The sequence below is a fragment of the Delphinus delphis genome, chromosome 19 (genome assembly GCF_949987515.2).
Source record: "Delphinus delphis chromosome 19, mDelDel1.2, whole genome shotgun sequence".
In the NCBI taxonomy this organism is placed as follows: Eukaryota; Metazoa; Chordata; class Mammalia; order Artiodactyla; family Delphinidae; genus Delphinus; species Delphinus delphis.
This window is the reverse complement of record NC_082701.1, coordinates 54,808,277-54,830,610: the sequence shown is the minus strand read 5'-3', so window position 1 is coordinate 54,830,610 and position 22,334 is coordinate 54,808,277. Positions and strand designations below refer to the sequence as shown.

At 45.2% G+C, this 22,334-nt stretch overlaps 1 protein-coding gene across 1 annotated transcript in view; it reads right to left on the bottom strand.

Moving 5' to 3' along the window:
- Positions 1 to 3,893: 3,893 nt before the first annotated feature.
- Positions 3,894 to 22,334, bottom strand: part of MYOCD (myocardin) — a 45,361-nt gene continuing 26,920 nt past the window's right edge. Inside the window, exons 7-11 of the mRNA XM_059998528.1 lie at positions 21,519 to 21,672; positions 13,462 to 14,400; positions 9,805 to 9,933; positions 6,821 to 6,878; positions 3,894 to 4,496 (exon numbers count right to left, since the gene is read on the bottom strand). Coding sequence (XP_059854511.1) covers positions 3,922 to 4,496; positions 6,821 to 6,878; positions 9,805 to 9,933; positions 13,462 to 14,400; positions 21,519 to 21,672 — 1,855 coding nt within the window. The 3' untranslated portion in view covers positions 3,894 to 3,921. The remainder of the gene's footprint in view (positions 4,497 to 6,820; positions 6,879 to 9,804; positions 9,934 to 13,461; positions 14,401 to 21,518; positions 21,673 to 22,334) is intronic.

Genomic DNA, 22,334 nt, shown 5'->3' with positions numbered 1-22,334 from the left:
CGCAGATCCCTTTGTCACCACAGGTAAAGGGTTTCTGGTTGGAGGACTGAGAGATTCCCAGTGTTCCTGCAACTCCCCAATCACTCAAAATCTGAACCATCTGTGCAGAGTCTACGTGGTGCTGTCCATTTGGGTTTTGCGTGCTTTGCACAGGTGAGACATCGAGTACTTAGCCACTGGATGAGTAAATTGGATGTGGGAGTTTTCGGCTAGGCCAGCATTGGTTTCTAGAAGAGCTGATGGTGTCTGAACATTTTTGGAAAAGGACTGTCTTGAATGCTTGGGGTAGGTTTTTGATTATTTTTTTCAGATTGGAAATAAATGTTTCTGAATGGCAAAGGCCACCAGTTCACAACCCCTTGACTATTTAGGTGAAGACCCTCTTGCTTTCCTCATTTACCAGTGCAATCATTTCATTGGAGAGAATCATTTCTCATCCAAAATTTTGCAATTTGCTTTTCATAATGCAGAGTCTTAGTTGAACTGAGAGGTTAGGACCTTCCCTTCCTTTCCGTTCCTTTCCTTTCCTTTCCTTCCTTCTTTCTCCCTCCCTCCCTCCCTTCCTTCTTTCCTTCCTTCCTTCCTTCAACTTCCTTCCTTCTTTCTTTCCTCCCCCCCCGGCTTTATAGCAGAGTGTGTGTCATCTCAGTAACGCTGTTAGCAGCAGAGCTTCTAATGAGCACTGGCTTAATGAAATCATTTGCACAAAGCAATTTCCTGACTCCACTGGATAAGCGTGAACCTACTGCACCAGCGTTGGGAAAAGCTGCAAATGTCTGCAGGTCTGCTTTACCACGGGGGGTCCCAGGGGTCTCAAGAGAACTACATGTGGCTAGTTTCAAGCGAACCTTGACCCTGGCCATCTTCCTAAGTCTCTGTACATCTTTTAGTCATGCTCAATTTGTCACCAGAAAAGGAGACACAACTAAGAGTTTAAAAGAACTTAAAAAAAAAAAAAATCCTCAACCTCCTCCCAATTATCCTCAGTTTTATCTTGCAAATATCATATCTGATCTACGAAGAGACAGTGAATATGGCGGGTGAAGACTGTGGGAGGAGGTTAAAAACAACCATCCAGGAGGCTGCTCCGGGTTGTGTGTTGGTCTGTAGTTGCGAGTATCTTCACTGTGAGGCGTATATGTCAGTGCCTGATAATATCCTAAAAATATCCCAATGAAAATGCATAGTCTTACAAAGATAGGGGCCTCCTAACCAAGTCTAGCACTTCAGACAGAAATACCCAAAGGAAAAAATAATTGACACTCAGACCAGAGTCTCAGAGATTGCTGTGCGATTGTTTTCCAAAGGAAGGGGGACAAAAATAACATTAAAAAAAATCACACAACGTGGCATAGGAGAAATGGACGGACCAGCGAGCTTTATCAAGATCTGAATACAACTTCGACGTCTGAGGAACACACAAACGTGAGGAATGTGTCACGAAGGTTTTCTTCTCCATAGCTTCATCGTCAAAGAAGAGACTGGCAATCTTCCCCTCTAGATGTTTGGTTCTGATAAAAGCAAAGTGTACCGTGTGGCTCTTTTAAAGCACAACGCAGATGGAGGAATGTAAAACAACTGTCATCTTCCACTGGTGCTCTCCCGTGAGAGACGGCAGTACCCTTTCCAGCGACCAACGGTGATGCTCTTCCGTCTTTTCACATCACAGTCAAGACGCGCTTGTTCATGGTAAGCAGGTGGCTGTGAGTCATTGGGTTGGAGCCATGAGTCATAAACAGAGAGGCAACGTGTAATCTGGGTGATTAATCAGGAACTCGCAGTGAGAAACGGCAAGATCATTTCACAGCAGATGGAGGCTTAAAGGCTTTTGGTATAGAACTCTAACACTGCCTTGAAGATACACACACATACACATATGTGTATGTATATGTACATATGTATGTGTACATATGGATACATATGTACACACACACCTATAGACACACATACATATACATATGTATATATCTATACACACGTGCATGTGTGTGTGTGTGTGTGTGTGTGTACATCCCTCTCCTTCCCTCCTCACCCCCCAATAAGATCTGGCAGCTCTCAGAGTAGCAGTCACCAAAAACACTCTGTGTTCACACACGTTTACAAGTTAACAATGGAATGACTTCTAAATCTTTGGTTTTTTTTCAAAAAGAGAACTTCTAAAATCACAACATGTTTGGTTATTTTCTCCATAAGTGCACAGTGAACAATTTTTTTTTTTTTTTTTTTAACAAACGAAGAAAACAGTGCCTTAGTGATTTCAATAAAAAATAAAAACAGCGATAGCTACTTTCTACAGCATGCAACACTACGAAACGGTGAGCTGGAACCACAGTGAGCCTTAGGGAGACGATCCTGCAAGTTAAGTTTTTCAGTTCCCAGCGAAAGCACGAGAGGTAATGAGGAATGCACACGAGACCGTCGTCTTTTCTCCTTCCATCCTTTTCAACGTGCAATTGTGTTTTCTTTCAGAAACCCAGACCTGAAATACTCTCTCCTTGTAACTATGATTCGTATTTATCTTTACTATATAATGATTTCCGATTTCCCCAGAGCAACCCAAATCAGGGATTGCTATTAATCAAATGAGGGTAGAGACAGCTTTGTGACTAATGGGCCGAGTCATTGGTTTCTTCCTGAGGGCATTCTTTTGACTTCCTTTTATAGCAGATTACGCATACGGAGAATAAGTTCTCCAGGAGAACCTCGATTTTTTAGCTTTTTAACATATGGCTTTATTAGGGGTATGACAGCTGGTTAGAAGGCAGAAGTTCTCTTCTCCCGATGGTGGGGCAGAAAAGGAAAGATCTCCAACACAGGAGCAAGAAAGGACTGATATCTTGAAAGAAAAGCAGAGCGGGAGAAAGGTAAACAGAGGTGGACCACCTCCCACCAATAAGAAAACAAGAAAAGCAGCCTGACTTCTATAATCGTCCTGTTATAGTAACCCACGGTATTTATTTCCAGGACACGTGAAACGATGTTCTCTAGTCCTGTCTGAATGATCTCTGATACGGCTTCCTGAGGCTAGGGAGGTCCTTCTGCTCTGCCTACATGGTCCTCTCTAGTCTTCGACACTAAAGGGGGTTGTGCTGGAGAACTGTCTACGGCAGAAGGTTTTGCTTTTCTTCTTGCTTTAGGGTTCTCACCTGTTTCACAACGCTTATCACCACGGAGACAGTGGGAATGATTCGGCTACTGGTTGAGAAGGAGGGAAATTCTAGGTGGGGTTCTTGAGGCCAAAGGTGGGTCGGTTGTGGGATAGAATTGGGGCCACCGCAACGCGGCAGCTTTGCGGCTGAGGGACGCTGAGTTCATTTCACTCCCCTGGGAATGGATTGGTCCTGTCCCTCTGTTCTGCCTTAAGAACCTGACACTGGGCCTGACTTCTATTTTGAAAGCCAGGTGACGGAGAGACAGGAAGCAGCTTCCGTCATGGGTGCGTCCTCCATCACCTCTGACGGACTGGCTTCCCTGTGCTCCCTAGAAAGCTTACATCTTCTTTCCACGGTATGTGTAATAAATTCATGAGAAAAGCTTACAAAGTGAGATTATGCCCCAACGATGCCTGAGAAGAAGTACGGGCTAGAAAAAAGACTGGTGTTTGAAAAGGCAGTGGAAGAATTTTTTTTTTTTTTTTGGCATTCTTGGTCTGAAAAAGCATATTTTTGAGTGCACTGCTGAAATCATGAACTGTCACTGAAGGCTGGTAAATATTACATTATCTATCTATATAGAAAAGACTCCGATTTGCTCTTGTTCGTTGTCACAGAAGTCTCCATTGCTTCTTTTTAACTCTCTCCGGCTTCTCCTTCCCCTCCTCCACCCCCCTCCTCCTTCTTTTGGATAATGTAAGTATTTACGGTTGTGTGCTCTCCCCCACCGGGTTCCTACTGGTCTTCCGTAGCACGCTGCGTCAGGCATCTACCACTGCTGTAAGTGGAGGTCCATGGGGGAATTCAAATTGAGATCCGTGACATCCAGGAAATCGATGTTGAAGATGCTGGGGCCGCCGGTGGAGAGGGAGCTGAAGCTCGGGGTGGAGCTGGGTGGCGTGATGTCCAGCCACTCCATACTTTCCCAAGGAGATTCCGTGAAGCTTAAGGGCAGCCCACTGCTGTCCACGGAAGAGGGTGAATACTGAGTCTGCATGGGGGAGAGGGGGCCCGGCAGGATCTCATGCGCGTTGAAGAGGTCTTCTGCAGCCTTCCCGGAGAATCCATCCATCATCCCATCGAAAGGGGGTTCCTCGCTCCCGATTTTCAGAAGGGCTACGTCACCCACCTTCCCCAAGGGGCTCTGGGAATTTAATAAGACTTCAAGGTGCTCGTTGCTGTCGGCGCCGTAGTGATCGAAGGAGAGCTGGCCTCCTGCAGAGGCTGGTTCAAATGAAGCCGGGGGCTTGGCGGGGAGGGCAGCAGTGGGGCTTCGAGAAGACCCAGGTATCTTTGGGACTTTTTGAAGACATGAATGATCCTCTCTGGCGTCGGCTGGCATTTCTGTTGGTAAAACACAATGGGAATTGTTCAAGCACTTCCGCTCGAGCATGACACGTGCATGAATCTCTGGAATGAATGACTTACGTGTAGACACAGGAGATGGCCATGCTTCTCGGGTCACTGCTCATCACCCAGTCTGATCCCCAAACTGCTCTGTATATCCTCAGTTCTTCCCTTGGGTCTCTACCCAAACCCTCTCCTGCTGGAAATTCCACTCTGTGATTATTGATTGCTCAAAGCAGGTTCTTTTACCTGCTTCTTCACTGACACCTGGCTGTCCCCTGAGGACACTACATCCTCCGTTACACCCTCACTGGGGGTTCCTTTGCTGCAGAGCCAGAAGATGGGTCATCAGGTCCTTTCCCATTGCCACGTTCTGATTGTCACTCCCCCTCATTATTATTAACTCCTCAGTGGTTTTTTTCTTTTTTTTTTTGCGGTACGCGGGCCTCTCACCGTTGTGGCCTCTCCCGTTGCGGAGCACAGGCTCCGGACGCGCAGGCTCAGCGGCCATGGCTCACGGGCACAGCCGCTCCGCGGCACGTGGGATCTTCCGGGACCGGGGCACGAACCCGCATCCCCTGCATCGGCAGGCGCACTCCCAACCACTGCGCCACCAGGGAAGCCCTCCTCAGTGGATTCGAGGGTCATGCTGCTCTCCTTGGCCCCGCCCCCGCCCCCCAGTCTCCTGGCCCCTCCTCTTCATCCACTGAAAACTCTACTTCCGGTTCATTGTTTTCCTCCCACTTCAACTCTTGCCATCCTCTGTGCCTTCAGCATCCCCAGAAGTGACCCGTTGTCCAGCTGGCCTCTCCGTTCCTTGACACTCCATCCCTCCAACCCAGCTGATTCCGCCATTCCCATTCTGCCGGACACAGCCTGGACTTGGTTGTCCCCAAACACTGCATCCCCCTGAAAGCTCGATTTCGATCAATATTGCCAACTCTCTGTCCATCTCCTCCTATTCCTCTAGCTCCCCTCATAAGGACCCCACGACAACAACTTCTCAGCCCGCTGGGGTCACCCCAACCTACCAACTCTGCTGTTTTATCACCATCCATCAGCCCCTTCTGGTTTTTACTTCTTGTCCCGCCTATACTCCTGAGCCACCATTGTAATTACTCTCTCACAAATATCCTTAATCCCCTTGTCCTTTTCTCCCATCACCATACTCCCTTGGCAAAAGCCCGCATCTGGATGAATCTTATCATCTGTTTTCTCTGAGCCTGCCCTGGATCGGCTGGACGTTCAAGAGAAAAATTACACAATGAAGCTGCCCGGTTTCTCTTTAACTTCATGATGTCAAGCCTACGAGGGGCACTTAATACCGCCTAGGGATCCTACTGTGTTTCTCCAGAAAACTCAATTCACTTGGGATCAATTCATCACTGTTCTTCTTTCCTGGAACCTCCCGTGCTCCCCTCTTGTACCCCGACTCTTTGCAGACCTTGCCAACATACTTCATTAAAAATATAAGGGTGTCTGATAGGAACCCACTCATCTTTCCATTACAAAACTTACAACGATACATACCCCTGTGTCCATCTTTTCCTTTTTCCCTCTTGTTACAATGGAAGAATTGCCTGTTTACTTGCTTTTTCCCCATCTCCCCTACCAGACCGCAAACCCCCTAAAGGTGGAGATTGTGCCTGGTACAGTATTGAACCTAGTATGATGCCTGACCACTTTTCTCCCTGAAACTTTAAATGTCGTTACTTAAGGGCTCAGATCTGGAGTCTTTTCTTTCTATGCACACGTTCTCCTTACATGATCCTACTCATTTGTGTGGTTTCAAATTTTAGGCACATACTATGTAATTTTTAAAAAAGAAATAAATGAATGACTTAAAAGGAGGCAAAAAGAACACACTGACCATTTTTTACTTGAATGCCATGTGAACATGAATGGGCCATCAGTGGGAGATTACCAATTAAATTTCATTTTGAGTAGGTAGCATAAAACTTGCCTTATCTGCTTTCTTCTTCTTATAATTAAGAAGAGGGGGACGTTGGGATTAGAACAGTAGGGACAAGTGGTGTAGCAGGAGAAAACATTTAGGGAAACATGGACTGAGCTGAAAGATGAAAACTGTTAAAATGACTGATGAAAATTTTTCTGAGGACAACGGGACAGAGGCAGTGAGGAATCATCATCTATGCCTTCTATTCACATTATCTCTGCTTCAAATGTGGACGGGAGGCTGAGAGGAAGTGACACTCAACCCTGAGACGACTTTTTGGTCCAGCTTACAATGAGCATCTGACCTTGATCCTAAGGTTTGCTCCCCAGAGTACATGCAGGTGCAGGGCATCCTGATGCCTTACCTCCACTTTCAATGAGGACATCCAGGAGTTCGTCCATCTGCTGACTCTGGGTCATTTGCTATTGCAAAGTAACCAAAGGAGAACAGAGAAGTTAAAAAATGGCAACCGCTTCTGTAGGAAATCATTAGAAGCAGCACAACAGGCTTTTGAAGTAGGTTTGGCTAGGGTCTGTTTTTTTTTAATTGTGGTAAAATACACACAACATAAAATTTACCATCGCAACCATTTCAGAGTGTGCAGTTCAAGTGCATTAAGCTCATTCACATTGTTGTGCCACCGTCACCACTGTCCAGCTCCAGAACTTTTTTCATCTTGCAAAACTGAAACTCTGTCCCCATTAAACACTAACTCTCCATTGCACCCTCCCCCAGCCCCTGGCACCCACCGTTCTATTTTCTGTCCCTCTGAATTTTTTTTTTTTTTTTTTTGCGGTACGCGGGCCTCTCACTGTTGTGGCCTCTCCCGCTGTGGAGCACAGGCTCCAGAAGCGCAGGCTCAGCGGCCATGGCTCACGGGCCCAGCCGCTCCGCGGCATGTGGGATCTTCCCGGACCGGGGCACGAACCCGCATCCCCTGCATCAGCAGGCGGACTCTCAACCACTGCGCCACCAGGGAAGCCCTGTCCCTCTGAATTTGACAACTCTGAGTACCTCGGATAAGTGGATTGATACAGCATTTTTCCCTTTACAGCTAGATTATTTCACTTAGCATAATGTCTTCGAGGTGCATCCACGCTGTATGTATCGTATGTCAGAGTCTCCTTCCTTGTAAATGCTGAGTAATATTCATTGCATGTACAGAATATGTATTTGGTTTATCCATACCTCCATCAATGGTTTATGCATTCATCCATTCAACCAACTTAGGTTGCTTCCACCTTTTGGCCTTTGTGAATAATGCGGCCATGAATATGGGTGTCACTGACTAAAGGTTTTTGAACCATGTGTGATTAAAGCTCAGTATGAATTCTAGACAGGAAAACTACTGAATAAAACAATCTATTACAACAAAAGAAGGGGAAAAGGAGGCAGAATGCTCCCCAGCCCAGAGTTCTTCAGAGTGAATTCAGTTGTTTGAGAAGCTTCCATCCCAGGAGATGGGCACCTTAACACATATATAGTATGGTCATTTTTTATCACTTTGAAGTGACTTGGGTAGGACACAAAACAAGCCTCAACAAATTTAAGAGGACAGAAGTTAGTTCAAGCATCGCTTCTGATCACAATGGCATGAAACTAGAAATCAACCACAGAAAAAGAAATGAGAAAAAAATGCTTACATGGAGACTAAACTACATGCTACTAAAAAAACCAGTGGGTCAGCGATGAAATCGAAGAGGACATTTAAAAATATCCAGAGACAACTGACAGTGAAAACACAACCGTACAAAACCTATGGGATGCCGCAAAAGCAGTTCTTAGAGGGAAATTCATAGTGATACGTGCCTTCCTCAAAAAAACAAGAAAATTCTCAACTTACCACCTAAAAGAACTGGAAAAAGAACAAACAAAACCTAAAGTCAGCAGAAGCAAGGAAGAATTAAAAGAACAATAGGAAAAAAATCAATAAAACCAAAGGCTGGTTCTTTGGAAGGGTAAACAAAATTGACAAACCTCTGGCCAGACTCACCAAGAAGAAAAGAGAGAGAACCCAAATAAACAAAATAAGAAATGAGGTGACTCAGCTCTGCCTCCCATTTGGTTGCTGAGGATGTGACCCAAGAACCTGGTTCACATTTCTCTTGTTCCTCATTGTGATAGCTTGTGGAACCTATCAACGTTTGTACGGACTACACCTTCTCCTCTGGCTCATCTGAGTTGTGAAGCAGAGTCCGTTTATGGAAGTCCACTTTGCCTGGCCTTTTTTTTTTTCTTTTGAAACCAAGAAGGATGTGTTGATGTTTACAGATACCAGGGGACAGGAATGGGGAGAACAGAGGCATAATTGGATCTCACTCTTCTGAGAGCTGGGTCCCAATAAACACAGGCATCAATGATCAACGTGGGTGAGAGCACTGCTTGGAGAACGAATCATTTGCATTAAATGCCTACAAGGTCTGGCAGGTCATGTAAATGAGCCAAACGCAGAGCAAGAGAGAGAGGGGTAGAGGCTAGAACACATGTTCTGGTCCAAGGAGGCGGCGATACTTTGTTTCAGGCAATGGTTGTCTGGCAGAGATGTGCCTCCGGGTTGCCAGTTCTCTGATTTTTTTTCAGAAATGGGAAAGCCTACGTTTTGCATAAAATTTCCCGATATTTAAAACACTCTCTCGTCTAAATGAAATCTAACTGCAGGCTGACTTTGCTCTGCAGGATACCAGGGGGCAGCCACCGATGGAGATGGTATTTTCTGGGTTGAGCACACACAGAGGGCCACGTGATCCTTTATCCACATTCAGGCCATTTGAAATATAAGATCACGCATTGCTGTTTTTTTCTTTCTTTTTTTTTTTTTTTACTTAGTATTTGAAAATTTTCCAAACATAAATGGAAGTGGAGGCTACGACAAACCTCCACGATTACCCAGCTTCTACAACCATTCATATTTTACTAGGATCACTGAATTTTGAAGCTAGGAAGAAACTTAGAAACGACTGGCCCAGCAATTCCTCTCGTATATTTGAGTACCTATCCCATGTCTGGACCATGTGATAAATGATGCATCATCTGAAATCCTTATGCAGTAGATATCGTCCCCATTTTATGTAAGAGAAGTTGAATACTTGCCCAACGGTAGTGGGAGAGGCAGCTGGCACGAAGCCCAGGCATCTGGGCGTCCAGCCAACCTCTTCTCTCTCTGCCTCAGGCAGCATCTGTACACACACAACACATCCCCACAGTGAGCATCTAGACATTTTGCTCATTCCAGCAGGGAGGTGACAGACACGCTCAACAACAGAATCTCCACGCGTGAGGCCGCCATCATGTAAAAACACGTCCGCTGAGTCAGCCTACTCTTCCGTAAAGACCAGATCATGTGCTTACCTGCTTTACTGCATCTTCATAGGATGGAGGCTGGCTTATCTCTGAAACTGCTGAAGTTGACTTAGAAAAAGTTGGGGATGGAAGTGAAAACTTTGGCCCTGACTTATCAGAAGAGTGTAAACCAGCCATCTGGGTGAGTAAAACGCAGAGAAAGACAATCAATCCATGCGTCGGAAACGGTACAGCTTCTGTTTTAGAAACGACAGGCTAAATTCTGCAAACATTGACTTAAGGCAAAACAAAAGCTGCAGCTTAAATTTATGTTACATATATACCACAGATACATATTAACAATGGTACACATCACTATGGACTCAAAGCTGGAGGCGTCTCAGGATGGGAACCTCGAAAATTCATTTCCCCCCTCTAAGGTACACCCTGTCTGTTGGGAGAAAGTGAGATGAGAAAAGAAAATAAAGCAAAGGGTCCATCCAATCAGACATGAAGAGCTCCACCAACCCAGGAATTTCCAGAGTGATTTATCTCCCACCCCGTTTCATTCCTAAGTGGATATATATGCAGACAGTTGCAGGCAGGTGTTGCCAGGGTATCTCTTCATGAGCCAGCCTTGGGGATTGTGAGAGCATTCTGTGCAGTGCCCGGGACCTTTCAGGGTCTCTGTCCCCTCAGGATGCCCTGCCCTGGGGCCTGCAGCACTTTTGTGTCATGGCCGTCTCACGTTTGTCTCCTTTTTTTTTTTTTCTGGTACGTGGGCCTCTCACTGTTGTGGCCTCTCCCGTTGCGGAGCACAGGCTCCGGACGCGCAGGCTCAGTGGCCATGGCTCACGGGCCCAGCCGCTCCGCGGCATGTGGGATCTTCCCGGACCGGGGCACGAACCCGCATCCCCTGCATCGGCAGGTGGACTCTCAACCACTGTGCCACCAGGGAAGCCCATTTGTCTCCTTTTTACCATCTTCCCACTGCTCCTTGAATTCCCTGTGTCCCGCATGTTTTATATCCCCGATTATCCCACCTGCTGACATGTATCCACATCTTTTATATCCCCGATTGTCCCACCTGCTGACACGTAACATCTCTTCCCTTTTGCACCATGATTCCAACTTTCTGCATCTCTCCAGTCCTTTCCGAGGACCCACTACTTCTTTCTCCACATTTTTTTCCCATGAGCCCTGACTCCAATCTTGAACTTCACTGAACCAGGTCTGTTTGCCATGATGTTTCACAAACATACCAAGGCCGTGTTAGTTGGCATGATTTCTGGGATGAACCCTGGAAACAGTGCCTTGGAATACCCTCACTTTTATCTGTACATCCATTTCTGTCCTTTTCAAGTGGACTTGTTTCTATCCAAAATGTAATTTCTTTCTGCCTTTGAACCTCAACATTTGGAGAACAGGGGCCACAGAGAGAGAAGAGGCAAAGCCAACCCCCAGTTTAAAGCTCTTCCCAGGTGCCTACCTTTTGCTGTACACCTGGGCTTTTGGGACAAGAGTTGCCCCCGGCACCATGACTGCTGTCTGCCTGGGCTCCAGAGAAAGAGGGGTGAAGGCTGGAAGGCTGGGGAGAGAAGCTTGAAGGATGGCCCTCACGTGCCCCTGAGTTCTGTAGAAAGGAAGAAGGACAAATTAAATGGCCACCAGCAGCATATTTGAGGGTAACCTTTGCTGAGACAACTAGTCCCTGCCCTGGTATCTCATCTTTCCAAACCTCCCTGAATTCCATCACCAAAGTCTCAGATCTGGCTTTCGACGTATCATTTCCTGTTCACAAACTTTCCATGGTTTCCACACATCTACATCGTAGGGTCTCCACATCTAACCAGGATAAGTCTTCCAGACGCTCCACAGTCGAGTACGATTTCCCTCTGCGAGCTTAAATTCTACTAACCCCTCCGGGCCCTGGACATACTCCCTCCCTGTGTTTCTTCACATGGAATGATCTTTTCCCGACTCTCCTTCTCCAACTCCACTTCTCAAGTTCAACCCCTTTGCAAAGCCTTCCAGACTTTTCTAGCACTTCATGGTCAACACCCACTGCCATGCTCTGGGGGGCATTTAATGTCAAAAGTGCCCATCAGTGATGTTATCCTATATTGCTTTTTATCTTTTGATTTTTTTTATTATGGAATCATTCATGTCTTTACAAAGAGTGCTTTGTAAACCATCAATGACTGTACAAATGGTAGTTCTTCTTCAGAGTATCGATATCCTTCAATTGAGCCCCTTCTGGTCCACAGCTGTATATTTCAAGAGCTATTTTCACCTTTGTTGCCTAGGCCATGAGGCGCTCAATACCTGTTGTCAATGAGGATGGTAATCCGTGTGAGTTTCAGCTCCTCCCAGAGTGCTGACTGAGGTCTGAGCACCATTCACGTGAATGTGTTGTTCTGGTGGGTTCATAAAAATGCATTCGCCTTACCTATGGCCACGCCTCATACTCCCAGGGTAGAGAATATTCAGTGGGAAAAGGGCATGCATTTTAGAATCTGATAAACCTAGGTTCCTGTGATGCTGGGCAACTGGCTTCTCCTCCCTGGGCCTTATTTTCCTCAATAGCAAAGAGTGATAAATTGGAACTCGTAAGGTTGTTGTGACAATGAATGAGATGACTCATGTACATGCCTCTTATTACCCGGTACACGGCAGGCATCCAATTAATGTAAGTGTTTTTCCTATTCCCTTTCTAATAACATGGATTCCAGAACCTTTTGATAACGTTAACTGTCTTTCTCAAAGAGACTTTCCTAATAATTCTTTGTTTTCATGGATAAAAGGAAAGTCCTGGATGGTCACCTTGGTCTAGTCTTTGAACGGGTCACTGTTCTAAGCCATCCCTACTCTCGCTCTGCACCAAACACACTGGTTTCTTTCTGGTCCTTGAACATTCCACACGTGCTCCTACCACAGGGCCCTTGCACTTGCTGCTCCTTCTTCACCTGCAATGCCTTTGCCTCAAGTATTTACAAGGTTTTCTCCTTTACCTCCTTCAAATGTCCCGGGCCCTTCCCTTTAAAGTTGTAAACTTCCAAACTCCTAATCTCCCTTCTCTGCCTTTTTTCTGTAAAATGTATCATCTTCTAATGTGTTAAACACTTACTTATACCTTTTGTTTACTATCTGTCTCCCCATGAGAATAGGGATTTTGTTTGGCCAGCTCAGCACTAATCCCCAGAGACTAGAACAGAGCCTGGCACACCGTAGGTAAAGATCTGCACCGTGCAGACCATGACATGGCCGTGGTCACTCCCTCTTTGGCCCTCTTGATGAGTTGGTTTGGCCTATGGTAAGGCTAGATACCAAGGGGTCCTGGGAACAGCCCCACGAGCCAAATCCAGCCCCTGGCTTGTTTTTGTAAATAAAGTTTCACTGGAACACAGCCACGTGCATTCGTTTACCAGTTGTCTATGGCTGCTTTCATGATCCAGGCGTAGGGCTGAGGAGCTGTGACAGAGACTGTACATCCCACAAAGCCAAAACCACTTATGATCTAGCCCTTTCCAGAACAAGCCACGCTAGTCTCGGAAGCGAGTTCGCTCTACTGTAAAGGCTTGTGCATTGTGGTGTCGGGCAGCTGCTACTGGGTTTGTGGCGAACCCTCCCCGTGACAAGTTCCAACGTCAGCTCTGTAGCAGCTGCACGTCCACGTCCCGCTTCCAGGAAGACGGGTTCACCAGGCATGGGGCCAGGAGTTCTTACCTGTGCAGTACGCACCTGGCTGCCGACAGGTGAGGAGACCCTGTGCTCTTCTCCTTGGGCGCCCGAAGATGCGGGTAGGAAGTAATGGTTGTTTGGCGAGGGGGGCAAACTGATGTGCTGCGGGCTTTTCACAGCCCCGAGGGGCGAATGCTGCGGGGAGCACTGCGGGCTGAGGAATGTGGAAGAAAGTACGCTGGTTTGACCCGAGGGCTCCGCACAGTGAGCGTTCCCGAGGGGCAGGAGCTGAGCATCTTCACGAGCCGGCGGCTGGCCCTCGGAGCAGGCGCTCTGTCTTTTCACAGCTATTTGCGGGGACGCGAACGGACAGCTGGAGGTGGCGTCTTCCTGCTTGATGGGGGCGGCCGGGAAAGGCAGCAGCTTCTTCTCGGGACAGTGGCTCCTCTTGTGCTTCTGCAGCTGCAGCCTCAGCTCCTCCACCTGCCTCTGTTCTTGCTGGAGTTTCCAGGTGAGCTCGTTGATCACCTTCTGCTTCTCCACCAGCATCTTGTCCTTCTCGGAGTCCAGTCCGTCCAGCTCGGGAGGGATGGAACCCCCATTGAGACTGCCCATGAGGCTTTCCTCGGGGCACGCGTGGACTGGGGACGGATGCAGGCCAAAGGACGGGGAGGCATCGTTGAAGGTGTCCGGCAGGGACCCCGCCACCGACAGGTCCGAAGAGGCGGGCGAGATTGGGGGGCTGGAGCTCGTGCTGCCGAAGTGGTAGAAGCCGTTGGACAAGGCGCCGGTGGACGGGGAGGACTGGTAATTGGGCAGCGCGTTGCTGGGTGTCACGGGAAAAGTGACAGTCGTTATGTCACCGAAGTTGGGCACAGGGTTCCCAGAACAGTCCTGGAAGGGCCGAAGCCGGTCCATGAGGGCCGTCTTGGTGCCGGACACCGGCAAACCTCGTATTCGAAGCTGCTGTCTTAACTCAGAGACCTAAAGAAACCAGGCCGTCGTTAGTGCTGCTTAATGACAATCTTTTAAAAATGTATTTATTGTTACAGAAACTTTAAGACATCACGAATGGGATTTTATAATGTCCCCTTCCTTGTTTCCGATTTCCTCCCCTACACCAGATGTTCGACGGTTTTGCACAATTTTACTGATTTGAAAATACTGGCATACACCATGTTTTCACGGGTCCAGATTATAGAAATGTCCAGCTCAAATGAACCACGGCGGTTATCTGGTCTACTGCTCTCCAACCCCCATCTGGGTCCTTGTCCCCACTTTACAGGTGAGAAAACTGATACCTGCCTGGGTTTGGACATCAACCCTCAACCCACAACATCAAAGCAGGCTGACGCCCCAGGACCTCTGCATCCTAGTTGAGTGCCCTGTCCACCACCTCTTTGCCACCACTGGCAAGAGCATTACAGCACAGCTGGGCCCCAGCCCGGGGTTCCTGATTCAGCAGGTCTGAGTTGGGGGCTGAGAATCTCGGTTTCTAGCAAGTTCCCAGAGGATGCAGATGCTACTGGTCTCAGGACCAGGTTCTCAGCCTTGCAGTTCTGCCTCACCATCAATGTCCTAATTTTACTGACTGGCTTGGTAACAGTCATATACTGAGAGAAGTGTGTGCGGAGATGAGACCATCATTCAAATCCTGGCCCTGCCTCTTCCCAGCTCAGTGATCTTTCTGTAAAATGGGTCTGACAGTACCTCCCTTATACATTTTTGTGAGGATTAAAATGGCCTAAAATTTGTAAAGGGCTTGGAGTAGTGCCTCACAAATTGTTAGTGCAGTGTGTTTGCTATTATTATTACGTTGATTCACATGGAATTATTTCAACCCTGCAATTTTATATAATATATATATATTATATAAAATTGCAGGGTTGAAATAATTCCATGTGTTCATAAATCACAGATATGTAAAAATATGACAGACATGATAGAACACTTTAGATCCATTAAAACTGATGCTATTTGTTGATATAGAATAATGAGTAATTATTTATGGTATATGATTAAGTGAGAAATGTTTGAATTGCTTGATTCTATTTCTATAAGAATTATATAAACATGTGTATGTGTGTATATGTGTGTGTGTGTATATATATATATATATATATATATATACTTAAACCTATGCTTGCAAGATGAAAATGTCTAGATAAAAATATGCTAAAATGTTAACAATCGTTCTCCTTATCTGTATTTCCAAAATAGCCCACATCAGCATATTACTTTTGTAATTAAAATGGGAAATATATTAAATACCTAAATGTCAATAATTCCATAAAACAGCCAGAAATCTATAGGGAAATATTCTTCTGATACTTTGCAGGGAAAGATCTTTCAAGCCTCAAAGCAAAGAAAGTAATAATAAAAATATTGACCACAAAAATTGAAAACTATAAGTCAAAAATACTGGAAGAAAATGCAAATGCAAACAGTCATCTCATTAAAACAATAATTGCAGGGCAAGTAATAAAGTGTTCGTAAGCTCAATGTATCAAAAGAAAAAGACTGACACCCAGTATAAAACTGGGTAATGGACATGATCCAATCCTTCACAAACAAAAGATAAAATTAAAAGAAAAATGGCCAATAACATATGTGTACCATCATTAGTGTTCCAAGAAATGCAAATAAAATAAGTATGTACCTAGCTTTGTATTCATCAAATCGACAAAGAAATGAATAATAACACTGTGTCAGTGAAGTAGCAGAAAAATAATTGAATAAAAATGTTAAGAAAAAAAAGCTTTTTAATACCTTGCTATTCCAAGTGTGGTCTTTGGACCAGCAGCATCAGACAGCATCTGGAGCTTACGGGAGAAATGCAGAATCTCAGGCCCCTCCCCACACCTATCAAATCAGAATCTGCATTTCACCACGAGCCCCAGGTGGTTCACTGGGCACATTCAGGCTTGAGAAGTGCTGCCCTAACACACTACCTCTGGGAATAGATTGGCACAAATGTTCAGGACAGGAATGGGGCCATATGGATCAAGAGTTCTTAAAAATAGTTATATATTTTGGTTTAGAAGTTCCACTCCCATGTATGAAGCCTGGGGAGATAATTAGAGAAATTAATAAATGTGTGTACAAATTTTATATCTATATATATATTTTTTGCGGTACGCGGGCCTCTCACTGTTGTGGCCTCTCCCGTTGCGGAGCACAGGCTCCGGACGCGCAGCCCCAGCGGCCATGGCTCACGGGCCCAGCCGCTCCGCGGCATGTGGGATCCTCCCGGACCGGGGCACGAACCCGTGTCCCCTGCATCGGCAGGCGGACTCTCAACCACTGCGCCACCAGGGAAGCCCACAAATTATATTTTAAATAGCAAAAATTTGGAAGCAAGTTAAAAGTCCAATAGAGGGATGTCAACGAGGTGGAAAAATGATATGCCAATATTAAAAAGAAAAATCTTATTGAATATTAAACGTTATGAAAAAGTCCATGATAAATAAAATAAAAGAGCATGCCCGAAGTATACGCTCACATAATTATTTTAAAATAATTATTTTAAAACCAAACACGTTCATGCATATTTTAAGTCTAGAAGGATACCGAATCTGTGAGTTAATTGTCTTTTAAAATACTTGGGACTTCCCTGCTGGTCCAGTGGTTAAAACTGCGCCTTCCACTGCAGGGGGCGCAGGTTCGATCCCTGGCCGGGGAACTAAGATTCCACATGATGTGCAACCAAAAAAAAAATACTCTTCACTTTTTTATACGCTATCATATTTCAATAGTGAATATATATTACATTAAGAGTTATTTTAAAAGTTATCTCAAAAAGGATTTGAATAACTTACCGTACCACAAGCAATAAAATACGTTCTCGGCCCCCCACCCTGGCTAGCATTGTTTTACCATTTTCTTTTAGATTTGCTGGTTTGAAAAAGTGCAAGATGGCAGCTCATTACTGTTTTAATTTAGAGTTACTTAAAATTAATGAGCTCTACGTTTATTTTTAGAATCTGCTCTGGCACTGAATAATTTAAACAACATTATTAAATAATGCGGCTCATATTCTAAAATAAAATGAATACTTGTTCAGTCCAGTTTGCTATAAATTTCAGAATATTATGCTGTGTAGGCTTGCCTGGGACAAAGATTTGTATAAACCTCTTTCTTACATTCCCTGGTGTTTTATTTTTTTAATTAATTAATTTTTTGGCTGTGTCATGCAGCATGTGGGATTCTAATTCCCCGACCAGGGATCGAACCCGCACTCCCTGCATTTGAAGCACAGAGTCTTAACCACTGGACCACCAGGGAAGTCCCTCCCTGGGGTTTTAATCGTTGATAAAACTTTAAACCATTTATTACGAAAAATTTCAAACATACACAAAAGTAAATAGAAAAGTGTAGCGAACCCACAAACCCATTAACCAGCTCTGACGATTATCAGCCCGCATTTGTTTCATTTATACGCCAATCTTGTTTGATTTACACCCCAAACTACTTCTTCCCCTACATTTCCTGAATTATGTGGAAGCAAGTTATACATTTTAATCTGTAAATATTTTGGTATCTTTGTCTAAAAAGTAAGTACTTAAAAAATATAGATATAAGATCATTATCACACCTAAAAAGATGAATAATTATTTCTTAATATCCATCAAATATTTTCCCAATTTTTTAAACTTCCCATTTACTTTCTCTCTCCTCCCCCGACCCCCCATGCTCTCTGGTTCTCTGACTCTCCAGTTTGTTAGAAGCAGGATACAAAAAAATCCATATACTGTCAAATTTCCACTTAGAACTTTTTAATGAGAAATCAAATTTTTTTCTCAGTGCCTTTCCCCTTTCACTTCTTTTTTTTTCTTTCTTTCTTTTTTTTTTTTGTGGTACGCGGACCTCTCACTGTTGTGGCCTCTCCCATTGCGGAGCACAGGCTCCAGACGCGCAGGCTCAGCGGCCATGGCTCACGGGCCCAGCTGCTCCGCGGCATGTGGGATCTTCCCGGACTGGGGCACGAACCCGTGTCCCCAGCATCGGCAGGCGGACTCTCAACCACTGCGCCACCAGGGAAGCCCTTCCCCTTTTACTTCTATGAAGCAAAACATAAGCATTTTTCTGGAAAACATCACCTTCATTGCCTTACCTTTCTGATTACTTTTTTTGAGGGTTACCTTCATTAAGTCCTCTGATTTCTTCCTTTCCCTAAATGTTTCCATCATTCACCTCCTTTATTCCTCTTCTCTCCTTCCTTTCCGCCTTCTCCATCCTTCCCTCCCACTCTTTCCATTTTGTTCTCCTTCTATCTCACTTGCTGCTCTACTTCCAACCCTCCCCACTATACAAACGATTCCAAGATTTCTGTTCCTATCCCTGACAGCACAGGTGAGCTGAGCGAGGCTAATATACGTCTAACTGATGGAAACTGCCTAGACTTTTTCTCTTGGTTGTCCTCCTGGTACTTGTGCCCAACTTTTCTAAACTGAATGAACTTGCCAACATACCTTGAAACCATCTCCTCAGTCTACCCTCCGAATTTCTGCTACTGCTGTAACTCTCCCAGGTGACACCTCTCCCCATACACCCAGTAGTCAAGCCCAGTTCAGGTTTCTCCCGTCTACCCCCCGCCCCCTTTCCACTCTCAAGAATGACAATAGCAAAGCCTTTGATATCAGTCACTTGAGTTCAAGCCCCAGTTTTGTCACGTAGAAGCTGGTTAACTTGCATTTCACTTAACCTCTTTAAGATCCTGATTTATTATGTTTACATTTAAAACTTATCTTGTGGGTCAAAAATTAAACCAAATCTCAAAGTAAACAAAACTGATAAACTTTTAGCCAGACTCATCAAGAAAAAAAAGGGAGAGGGCTCAAATCAATAAAATTAGAAACGAAAAAGAAGTAAACAGTGGACACCACAGAAATACAAAGGATCCTAAGAGACTACTATGCCAATAAAATGGACAACCTGGAGGAAGTGGACAAATTCTCAGAAAGGTACAATCTCCCAAGACTGAACCAGGAAGAAATAGACAATATGAACAGATCACAAGTACTGAAATTGAAACTGTGATTTAAAAACTCCCAACAAACAAAAGACCAGGACCAGGTGGCTTCACAGGTGAATTCCATCAAACATTTAGAGACGAGTTAACCCCTCTCCTTCTGAAACTCTGCCGAAAAATTGCAGAGGAAGGAACACTCCCAAACTCAATTCTAAAGCAAACCTCTGAAAGCTGGCCGACCGATAGTTTATACTCAAAAAATGGTAGTTCCCACTGTCACCACCACCATCTCCTTATACCTCTGTTAATTACTGTAACTATAACCAGCCAATGATTCTGCGCATGTGCACGCCAAGGAAACCATCTCTAGGGGCTCTGATAGGCACATCATAGCTGGACTATGCTTTCTTTGGGGCCAAGACATCTCCAGTCCTACGTGATCTGAGCTCCCATCCAGAGAGAGACTACTTAAAAAAAAAAAATCTTTGTAGAAGACATATGACATAAAAGTTACCATTTAATAATGTGTAAGGGTACAGTTCAGTGGCTTTAAGTACATCCATGATGTTGTGCAAATATCACCACCACCCATCTCCAGAACTTTTTCATCATCTCAAATTGAACCTCTGTACTCATGAAACACTCACACTTTATTCCCCTCTCCCCTGGGAACCAACATTCTACTTTCTGCCTCTATGAATTTGAGGACTCCAGGGACCTCACAGAAGTGGATGCACACAATATTTGTCCCTTTGTGTCTGGTTTACTTCACTTAGCATAAAGTCTTCCAGGTGAGAGGAGCTACTTCTGTCTCTATGGATTGATGATCTGCGGGGGTGTGGAGGGTGAGGGGCCACCGCTCTGCAGAGCAACATCATACACCTGACGTCCTCCTCTAGGTTTACAGCTGCCAAACTGAAACAAACTCGACGAAACCTAAGCACTTTTATTCCAAGTGTAAGAACAGAGAAACCTTTGATATCAAAGCCCAAGATACATTTTATCTACCAGTGTTGACATTTGGTGGCCACTGAACTTCCTCTAATTTGAAAGAGTCCCAAGCCTACTTTTCCCCCAAAGGAGAGAATGACTGAGGGCTGAGCATGGGAAGAAGGATGACCAAGGAGGACTGAGGGCTGGGGAAGGGCCATAAGACTGGCCCAGTGAGGACCACAGGGGCCTTTAGGAATTTAGTGTTTTTGGGGAAAAATGATAAGATCCTCTTGGGGAGAAGAGTAATCGGTGGGGTGGAAACTAGGTAAAGAGGTGCAATCATGGAGCTGCAGTAGGCATTAGAGGGAGGTGTGCCCACGCATTGGAGACCCGGAAGGGCCCTGCCTCCATCCTTTTCTGTCCTTTTGTAAACACCGGACAGACGAATCTGGCGATCCTGAGGACTGCTCTGAAACACACCAGGTTCAACTCAAAAGGCCAGCGTCCTTTCAGTGAACAGAGATCCATGAGTGTGATCCAGAGTCAACTGCTAGCGCACGTGTATCCCTTAACAAGCTGCTGCTACACTTCAGGGCAGAAGTTCTCAGAACTGGGGATTTCATAATAGAACAGCACCTGGTCTTAAATTGTATTATCGACGTAGGGTTCCCAACGTTTTACCTCGTTGAGTAAGGACTATTCTCCGTATTTAATAGCATCCTGATGGAAGAAAAAGAAATAAAACACCAGAAACACTCAACTTCTATCCACTGCTGCCATCATTTCCCGATGGAAAGGACGTTTTGACATTCAAAACATTGTGGGGAAATAAATACTTCAGATAAAGACTGGTCAGATATATTGAACGCAGTTAGATTCATGAAAAGCTCTTGACGTGGCTCTTGTTTTTCTTATTTCAAGAGACTGGTAAAAGTTCATCGTGAAGTTGGCCATCGGAAACTTGTATCAATCTCAAAGCCGCCCTCTGCGCTAAGGGCTATCACGTATACGATTCTATTTGACTCTTACAATGACTCATTGCAAAGGAAGAATGTGAGAGGCAGAAACATTAAGAGAAGAGTTGAGCTGGGAGCCCCCAGTCTCCTGTTCTATTGGGTATCCAACCACAGTGGTTAAAAAAATATATATATTTGTTAAAAAAAGAAAGAAAGAAAGAAAATCATGTCAAACCGTATACCTTCAGATCATCTAGGTTGGATGGGAGCGGGCCTGGCTTGAGAGAAGAGACACCAGTTTGTCCAGAAAAACTGTTTTTGGCAGGAGACAAAGGGGTATTGCTCAGCGGTGCTAAAGGAGGGTTTGGATTTCTGACCACCTGCTCATTTGGTTCCCTGAAAAACAAACAGAAAAGAGGCACTTAAAATATCATCAAATACAGTCAGCTATACATCTGGGGGTGCGATACTGTGATTTAGAATAGGAAATATATATTTGGTCTTCATCCTGGTTTCTGGCCTAGCTCCTAAAACCCTTGGGATTTCCTAAGTCATGAGAGCGCAGAGCTGTCTTTTGTTATCCTAATGAGGTGACTCTTGGAAGCCACCTAAGGATGGAGGGTGGTGGCCTGGAGAACCAATCATGTGATTAGAGGGTTGGAACTTTTAGTCTCGCTCCCGACCTCTGGGGAGGACAGAGGGCTGGAGGTTGAACTGATCGGCAATGGCCAATGATCTAATCAACCGTGCCTATGTAATGATGTCTCTATAAAAACCCAAAAGGATGGGGTTTGGAGAGCTTCCGGGTTGGGTAGCATGTGGAGATTTGGGGAGACTGGTGCACCTGGAGGAGCCATAGATGCTCTGCCTGCCTCCCATGTACCCTGCCCCAAGCGTCTCATCCATCTGGCTGTTCCCATGGGGAGTTACATGCTTTTCCAATAAACCGGTTACCTCGTAAGTAAAATGTTTCTCTGAGTTCCCTGAGCCACTCTAGCAAATTAATCGAACCCAAGGAGGGGACTGTTGGAACCTCCCATCTGTAGCTGGTCTGTCAG